General features: G+C 43.1%; 1 protein-coding gene across 1 annotated transcript in view; it reads right to left on the minus strand.

Annotated features, from left to right (window-relative positions):
• The window catches only part of FSTL5 (follistatin like 5), a 302,163-nt gene that overhangs the window by 231,518 nt on the left and 61,243 nt on the right, over positions 1 to 9,402 (minus strand). Inside the window, exon 2 of the mRNA XM_021396567.1 lies at positions 8,143 to 8,281. Coding sequence (XP_021252242.1) covers positions 8,143 to 8,265 — 123 coding nt within the window. The 5' untranslated portion in view covers positions 8,266 to 8,281. The remainder of the gene's footprint in view (positions 1 to 8,142; positions 8,282 to 9,402) is intronic.

The raw sequence follows: 9,402 nt of genomic DNA on the forward strand, positions 1-9,402 counted from the left end.
ATCTGCCTGGGGGTAGAGAGGCCCTACAGAGAGATCTGGACAGGCTGGATCTCTGGGCTGAAGCCAATGGGATGAGGTTCAACAAGACCAAGTGCCGGGTCCTGCACTTTGGCCGCAACAACCCCAGGCAGTGCTACAGGCTTGGGGCAGAGTGGCTGGAAAGTTGTATGGAGGAAATGGACCTAGGGGTATTAGTTGACGCTCGGCTGAGCATGAGTCAGCAGTGTGCCCAGGTGGCCAAGAAGGCCAATGGCATCCTGGCTTGTATCAGAAACAGTGTTGTCACCAGGAGTAGGGAAGTCATTGTCCCTCTGTACTCAGCACTGGTGAGGCCCCACCTCGAGTACTGTGTCCAGTTTTGGGCCCCTCGCTGCAAGAAAGACATTGAGGCCCTGGAGCGTGTTCAGAGGAGGGCGACGAAGCTGGTGAGGGGTCTGGAGCACAGGCCTTATGAGGAGCGGCTGAGGGAGCTGGGATTGTTTTGTCTGGAGAAGTGGAGGCTCAGGGGGGACCTTATCACTCTCTATAACTACCTGAAGGGAGGTTGTAATAAGCTGGGGGTCGGCCTCTTCTCTCTTGTAACTAGTGATAGAACTAGAGGGAATGGCCTCAAGTTGCGCCAGGGGAGATTCAGGCTGGACATTAGGAAATACTACTTCCCTGAAAGAGTGGTCAAGTGCTGAAATGGGCTGCCCAGGGAGGTGGTTGAGTCACCATCCCTGGAGGTGTTCAAGAAACATTTAGATATAGTGTTGAGAGACATGGTTTAGTGGGGTTATTGGTAGCAGGTGGATGTTTGGACTGGATGATCTTGTAGGTCTTTTCCAACCTAGCTAATTCTATGCTTCTATGATTCTATGATATTTCACAGAGATATCTTATAAGCAACATTCTTAAGACTTAAAAAAAAAAAAAAAGAGTTTTGGGTATGAAAAAAGGGATAGCAAAAGTGTTTACTTGATATCAGCTCATTAACATATAATGATTGTAATGAGACTTTAAACAGAAAAAAAAATTGCCATGCCTTTTAAATGCTAGTGCCCACAGGGAAAAGTAGATTAGAATGTAAGATATATTCAATCTTCCTGAGAAAAGCAAAATAAAAAATTAATTTTCTTAAGACTTCTTTACCACGGTTAGACAAATTGGGAAGAAGGGGAGGATAAATTCTTGTTATTTAAATGAAATCCTGGAATTTGCATAGGACATAGCTATTGCATTCAGGGAGCCTCAGGAGGAAGAGAATTCTCTGGTTACCTTAGAACTGGGAGCAGCAGTGACACGCTCAAGAGAAGCTCTGTTCTCAGTCTTCAAAATTCAGCGCTGCATCTTACTGCAAAGGATTTCCCCCTGCACTCCCCCCTCTCTAGGACAGCGGATTTTAGAGGATCAAATTTTATGACTTCTCAGAGCCTGCAGGTAAACAGCGTTTCCAGATAAACACTATGAACTATAAACCTCCAGTTGTCTGGGGACTAGACCACACAAGAAAAGCTCAGATTATTTTTGAATCCTCAAGTACTGCTTTCTGCCCATTTCTTTCTCAGCCTGTCTGAATTTTACAGGTGTTTCACTGTAGCACAGAATGCACTATTAATCGAGGGAGAGTATTTCACAGTCTTTGAGCAAAAAAAAGCTAAGTGTAAAAAATGTATTCTATACTTTGTACTTATACACTTAAATTCATCTTCAGTAAAACAAGGGAGCCTGCTTAAGACACTGCATGTTTTTCTCTTACCTTGTTTCATTAAAAAATCATTGCTTCCCAAAGATCTCTAAACTGGACTTAGTTCTGATCTCACTCAGGCCTCAGTTACTGAGAATGAGAGGTGAACTGGCTAACAGCAAACTGACTGTAAGAGGGAGAGACTAAAAGGGAAAGAAGCAGGTTTTTCACAGGAAGATTAGAAGAAATGCTCTAATCTAAAGAAATTACACAGAAAACACTGATTGCTGTGCATCTGGCTTTGATTCCATTAAAACTTCAGCTAAACAAGACAAAACAAGGGCAGGGCTGGAAAGAGTTTTGACCAACGCAGCAAAATCAGTTCTTAAAAGGTGCCTATGAAAGAGACATTTGTTAAATGTTAAAAACAAAGCACATCCCTTGTGTTGTATTCTCTCTACCCACTTGGTCATTTGGAAAAAAAAGTAAAAAGCTCTATCATGACTGAAGCACCCGCTTTGCCGTAGGCAGAAGCACAGACCAAATTCTGAATGTCCTGATTCCTTTCTTACCTCCTTTAAATTCACCCGAGCTTTGCTCCACCTACCCCTGCCCACTCTCCCAAGCCAGCGCTTGCTCTTAATTAGGCATTACAACCCTGAGTGGCCTGAATTCCATAAAATCACAATCGGGCCGGAGTAAAAGGTATTCAGGTGATGATGAATCATAGAATCATAGAATTAGCTAGGTTGGAAAAGACCTACGAGATCACCTAGTCCAACCATCCACCTACCACCAATAACCCCACTAAACCATGTCTCTCAACACTATATCTAAACGTTTCTTGAACACCTCCAGGGATGGTGACTCAACCACCTCCCTGGGCAGCCCATTCCAGCCCCTGACCACTCTTTCAGAAAAGTAGTATTTCCTAATGTCCAGCCTAAATCTCCCCTGGCGCAGCTTGAGGCCATTCCCCCTCGTCCGGTCACTAGTTACGAGAGAGAAGAGGCCAACTCCCAGCTCACTACAACCTCCCTTCAGGTAGTTATAGAGAGTGATAAGGTCCCCCCTGAGCCTCCACTTCTCCAGACAAAACAATCCCAGCTCCCTCAGCCGCTCCTCATAAGGCCTGTGCTCCAGACCCCTCACCAGCTTCGTCGCCCTCCTCTGAACACGCTCCAGGGCCTCAATGTCTTTCTTGCAGCGAGGGGCCCAAAACTGGACACAGTACTCGAGGTGGGGCCTCACCAGTGCTGAGTACAGAGGGACAATGACTTCCCTACTCCTGGTGACAACACTGTTTCTGATACAAGCCAGGATGCCATTGGCCTTCTTGGCCACCTGGGCACACTGCTGACTCATGCTCAGCCGAGCGTCAACTAATACCCCTAGGTCCATTTCCTCCATACAACTTTCCAGCCACTCTGCCCCAAGCCTGTAGCACTGCCTGGGGTTGTTGCGGCCAAAGTGCAGGACCCGGCACTTGGTCTTGTTGAACCTCATCCCATTGGCTTCAGCCCAGAGATCCAGCCTGTCCAGATCTCTCTGTAGGGCCTCTCTACCCCCAGGCAGATTGACACTTCCTGCCAGCTTGGTGTCATATGCAAACTTAGTGAGGGTGCTCTCAATGCCCTCATCCAGGTCATCAATAAGGACATTGAAGAGGACAGGCCCCAACACCAACCCCTGGGGAACACCACTCGTGACCGGTCACCAGCTGGATTTAACTCCATTCACCACCACTCTCTGGGCCCGGCCCTCCAGCCAGCTCCTTACCCAGCAAAGGGTGTACCTGTCCAAGCCACAGGCTGCCAGTTTCTCCAGGAGAATACTGTGGGAGACAGTGTCAAAGGCTTTGCTGAAGTCTAGGTCGACCACATCAACAGCCTTTCCCTCATCCACCAGACGGGTCACTCGATCATAGAAGGAGATCAGGTTGGTCAAGCAGCACCTGCCCTTCACAAACCCATGCTGGCTGGGCCTGATCCCCCGGTTGTCCTGCAAATGCCGCATGATCTCCCTCAGGACAATCTGCTCCATAACCTTCCCTGGCACCGAGGTCAGGCTGACAGGCCTGTAGTTCCCCGGATCCTCCTTACGACCCTTCTTGTAGATGGGAGTCACATTGGCAAGTTTCCAGTCTTCTGGGACCTCTCCAGTTGACCAGGAACACCGATAGATGATGGAAAGCAGCTTGGCTATCTCCTCCGCCAGCTCCCTCAGTACTCTTGGGTGGATCTCATCCGGCCCCATGGACTTGTGGCAGTCCAGGTGGAATAGTAGGTCTCTGACTGTTTCCTCCTGAATCATGTGTGGTTTATTTCGCTCCCCATCCTAGACTTCCAGGTCAGAGAGTAGAGTGCTCTGAGGACAAGCGGTCCGGCTTTTAAAGACAGATGTAAAAAAGGCATTGAGAACCTCAGCCTTTTCATTGTCCTCAGTGGCCACATTCCCAGCCGCGTCCAGTAAAGAATGGAGATTCTCCTTGGTCCTCCTCTTACTGTTAATATATTTGTAAAAGAGTTTCTTGTTCCCTTTAATCCCAGCAGCCAAGCTTAATTCGAGCTGGGCCTTTGCCTTTCTAATTTTCTCCCTGCACATCCTGGCAACCTCTTTGTACTCTCCCTGAGTTACCTGTTCCTTCTTCCACAGGAGGTAGATTCTCTTTTTCTCCTGGAGCCTCAGGAAAAGCTCCCTGTTCATCCACGCTGGTCTCCTTCCCTGCTGGCTCATCTTGCGGCTCAGGGGGACAGTCTGTTCATGCGCCTTCAGGACTTCCTTCTTGAGGAGCAACCAGCCTTCCTAGACCCCTTTACTCTCCAGGACCAAATCCCAAGGAACCCTTCCTACCAGCCTCCTGAACAATTCAAAGTCTGCCCTCAGAAAGTCCAAGGTCACCGTTTTGCTGTCCCCTCTCCTGGTTCCACCAAGAATTGAGAACTCTACCATTTCATGGTCGCTATGTCCAAGGCAGCCCCCAACTTCCACATCCCCCACCAGATCTTCCCTGTTTGTAAACAGCAGACTAAATTAGCAGTCTTCGGTTGTTGTCTCTTGAGGCTAAACACAAACAGTTCCATACCAAAAATGATATTATGTACTGTTAGGCATTGTTGTTAATATTACAGATTCTCCTCCTTACCCCATAACCAATGTGTATTCAGCTGGCTGTATGTGCATGCATTAGATATGGGAACTTGGCATGCCCTGGAATATACATATGAATGTACAGACGATATCCCATATTTCTTAGTCTCTAGCAATGAATGAGAAACTGGCAGTCAGTGCTCTGTTGTCTGCCTTCTTCCTGTTTGTACCTGAAAATTCACAGCATACATTTTTTCACTGAAGGCATTGCATAAATATTACTCTCTTTTTAAGAACCATGCAAATCACAAGAATAAAATTCATTAGGATGCTAGAAATACTTTCTAGCCATTTCAGGTGGGAACCTAAATATTAACAAACTGCTTGCAATACCCTCAGCAGCAACGTAAGAAGAATCCCAAATGAAAAGTCCCTTACAAACTTTTTTAGCGCTTTGGCTAATGAAGCACAGAGAATTAGCTGTCATGACAAGAAATGCACATGCTATTCAGACATAATCTTTTTCTGAATAACTACATAAATGAAAACTATGGCAGTTTGAAGGCAACTGAAAATAAAATTCCCAGGAGTGTTCTGTAATAGTCTTTCTCCATCCAAGTCCAAGCCAATGGTGATAGGTTATACCACAGAAAAAGAGACAGAATTATCACAAAGGTCTAGTTGTTGAGAAAAAAATGTTTGTAATCTATTTCCACTATGGCTAGTCCTGCTGCTCCTGAGTCCCAGTTTGGCTTCCAAACAAATGACCTCTGGAAGTCACCCTGTCCTGTCCAGGCAGCTTCTGAAGATCTCCAAGGAGACTCCCCGGCCTCCCTGGGCAGCCTGTGCCAGTGCTCTGTAGAAGTTTTTCCTTATGCATGAAGGTTTTTCCTAGTTTTGAAGTTTTTCCTCCCAGACTACAATTCATTCAGACTAAATGTTCACTTTAAATTTCTGTGCATGAGGAGATAAACTTGTTCATAATCCCTTTTAAAACAACAAAATCTTTATTATATGAACACCTGCTATCATCATGAACACAATTATGTTTTCAAGATAATACCTAAGTTTTATCTCAACAGATAAACAACAGGATTGTTTTCTCTGTAGTCTGATGCTTAGAGATCCTATGGTTGGACTACAGTCCAAGATAATTCTCCTGTACTAGAACAAGAGTGTTTACTCATCTTTTTTAATCAGCACACTCACAAACTCGCATACATGTGGCCTGATAAAAGCAAATATGACTGCTGATATTCATCATCATCATCTTCTATTTGTAATAAGTATTCTGCTTGCATAACACTCTAAGCATTTGAAATATTAAATGCTTAATTGAAGAAAATATTTTCCTTGATGGTTACTATTTACATATTTTAAGTATGTGTGTCTGTGCCAGAACTGTTTTAAAAATTGACTTTAGAAGCATTCTGCTTTCCTAGTGTTGTACACTAGCTTGTATCCCTAATATCAAAAGCTGAACTATCCTAAACCATTTTCTTCATCTGCACATATTGCCTAGGAAAAAAAATAAATGCCCAGATTTTCCTTGCTTTTCAAATTGCATCACCTCATGTTGCCATTGTTTTTTCCTCTTTTGTATTCTCCTGTTTCATTTCTTTTCTTATCCTTTAAGCTTTATACTAAAAAATACAAGACCCACTTACAGAATGTTATTTGCTTCTGTTCTTTACGTACGCTTTCTTTTCCATTTTGTATATTGTTTTCAAAAATATTAATAAAGTAATAAGAAATGAACAACAGAGGAAAAATATTGCTCAGTGTGTACATATATATTACTATGTTCACATACGTATGTGTGTATGCATGTGTGATCCATCTCAGTATTAATCTTTTAAGTATTAGCAGAGGATTTGAAGTATTATTAAGGAACAGCAACATTCTACTAGTTCCACAAATAACATACTATTAATGTCAGAGATCATCTAAACCTGAGAAATGATATTCACCATACCTCATCTCCTGTTCTTGAATCTTCCCGAATTCTTTTTTTTTTTTTTTCACATCTCCCACAGTTCATTCCATAGGCACTACTAGCCTCCTATTCCTTCTACATTTCAAAGTAATATCTTGTGCTGTTTTGTTTTATTTTCTTTAAAGCTGACAGATTAAAATAAACTGATAAGGCAAAGTTTCTGATTTTGCAAACTATTCACTGCAAAGACTTGTGTGTGTATATCGTTAAGCACATAATACATATTTCCTTGTATGGGGTCTGATGTCTGATGCCTTCTCTATTCTGATGGAACAAGATTCCCAAGAGAACGCAAAATTTCACAATGAAATATGAATTTTTGTATTTTATTTTCCATGTGTTATAAAATTCTGTAACATACATAGTACGCAATAATTTGCTGATAGCCAGATATCTTAATCTTGTTTGAGCAGAACTCTCAACAGCTTCAGTTATTCCTTAGATGCTGAGATAGAATCACATGATACTGGATCATTTTTTCAAACCTAGGACCAAGAAACATCTTGGTATTTTATAAAATGTATTTAGAAATTAAACTAGCCACATCTCAAAATATTAATAGAAATTAACACTTAAAGTTTCCAGCAATAATTTGGACTTTCTAGTTGAAACCCCTAGATTCAAAAGAAGAGGGAAAAGAGTTTTTCATCATCTTTGTTGTCCTGATCACAGGTCTTAAGAGTCCCCTAGACATTGGTCCTGGGACCACCATGCCAAGCAGTAACTAAAAAGTTAATCAGATATTACAGCCTTCTTCCTTTCTTATTGCTTTAGAGAATACCTACAGCGGTTTGCCTTTGAGACAAGGAGCAGTATTTATTAGATAAGAACTGTTCTGGGAGCCCTGATTTCATGACAAAGGTGTTGCAGGTGGGCAAAATTTGAACGGCATGCAATGCTTGAAGTTTAGAAACACAGCATCTCAGGAAATACCTGCACTGTGCCAAGGTTCAGAATGCCTAAATTCAGTGTGAACATCTACCTCACACAGACAAGTTTTTGCTGATGACCTAACTTCATCACCACGCTTCTTTGACCCGCAGCTCTACCAGTGCTGTGTGGTCTGAAATCCAGTTGAATCACCTTCAGCAGATGCTAACAGTGACCTTAGGAGACAGCCCCCTTGCTCTCTCAGAGCTTCTGCTGATACATGCAATGCTTCAGAAACTACAATAGAGCTTAGCTCACTATAATTGAAAAGCTTCTGGGCTTTCAGATACAAACAGCTCCTGTTTACTTGTCAAATCAAGTCTAGATTTCTGCAGATAATGGTACTGAAAAAGTTACTTTCTAAACGTTATTCCAGTAAGTATAAAGAAGACAGAGCTGGCACATATTTTAACCCTTGACCATGGAACAGAAATCAGAAGAGCTAGAGAGTAATCAGTACCTTGTGGCGTAATCGTATGAGGGGCTGATAGGACCTAAAATCATATCCTTCCTTGGCTGGCCACCCATCTGCTCCCAACAAAATGCATCCAAGAAGTAGAACAGCTGACCACCACATAAACATCTTTACAGATCTGCTCCTGTCAAAAAAAAATGGAAAAGTTCAGTGATAGAGTTAAACATTATTTTAGCACAAGTCATTTTCTTTTCAGTATTCAACAGTCATATAAGATTTGGACTGATCGAGTGGCTGCTCCAAACTCAATCTTAGCCTTAAGATTAATATACAATACCATATTTCACGCCGCCTACCTTGTGTTTCACTAAAACCAATCCCATTCTGAATCTCCCTATTAATAAAATTTAAGGTTTTTCCTTGGTTATCATGGCCTTTCTTATTCCACAAGTGCCTCTTAAGTTACATTTCTTTTGTACACCAGCTCTTCTAATTTACTGCTAGAGGAAGCTCTCATAGGATAGCTCTTAAAGAATAAGCTAAGCACTGAATGATTTGAAACATACAATGCGCTCTATTGCAGACAAACATTTTACACAAATAAATTAAATTTTGGTCTTTTATACCTGTTTAGTAACTGGATGTTAAAGTGATCATAGAACATTCTCTCTCTGAGGTCCCCTCATGTCATGTATGAAGGGGGGTGGGGGTGAAAACAGGGTCACTAGTAAGGACCCTGTATGTAATGAGCTAGTGCTTCTGGGAGGGGCTTGTGCTAGTAAGATCCCACCGTCTTGTGGGAGGAATGAGGAGGACAACGCACCCTTCTGTAGGAAGAACACAAGGAATGATGTGAGGTTGGTGGCTTTGATAACACGTGAGCATGGACAAGATGGTATTGGGGCTTTAGGAAGCAGTGGGGGAGAACTTCAGATTTCTTCTGGAAGTTTGAGGGAGAGCCCCTCTAGAAAGGTAGTGTGCCGGAAAGCCCAGCTGAAGTGCCTTTACACTAATGCACGCAGCATGGGAAACAAGCAGGAAGAACTGGAAACCATGATGTGCTTGGAAAATTACGATCTGGTTGCTATCACGGAAACGTGGTGGGATGAATCCCACGATCGGAATACTCTGATTGAGGGCTACAGGCTCTTCAGAAGGGACAGACAGGGCAGGAAGGGAGGGGGAGTTGCCCTCTACGTCAGGAAGTGGATAGATTGTGAAGAGCTGTGTCTGAGTAACAGCCATGACCAGGCTGAGAGCTTATGGGTTAAAGTCAGGGATCGGTCCAGTAAAGGAGATCTAGTG

This window comes from Numida meleagris, chromosome 4, assembly GCF_002078875.1.
Source record: "Numida meleagris isolate 19003 breed g44 Domestic line chromosome 4, NumMel1.0, whole genome shotgun sequence".
Taxonomy (NCBI): domain Eukaryota; kingdom Metazoa; phylum Chordata; class Aves; order Galliformes; family Numididae; genus Numida; species Numida meleagris.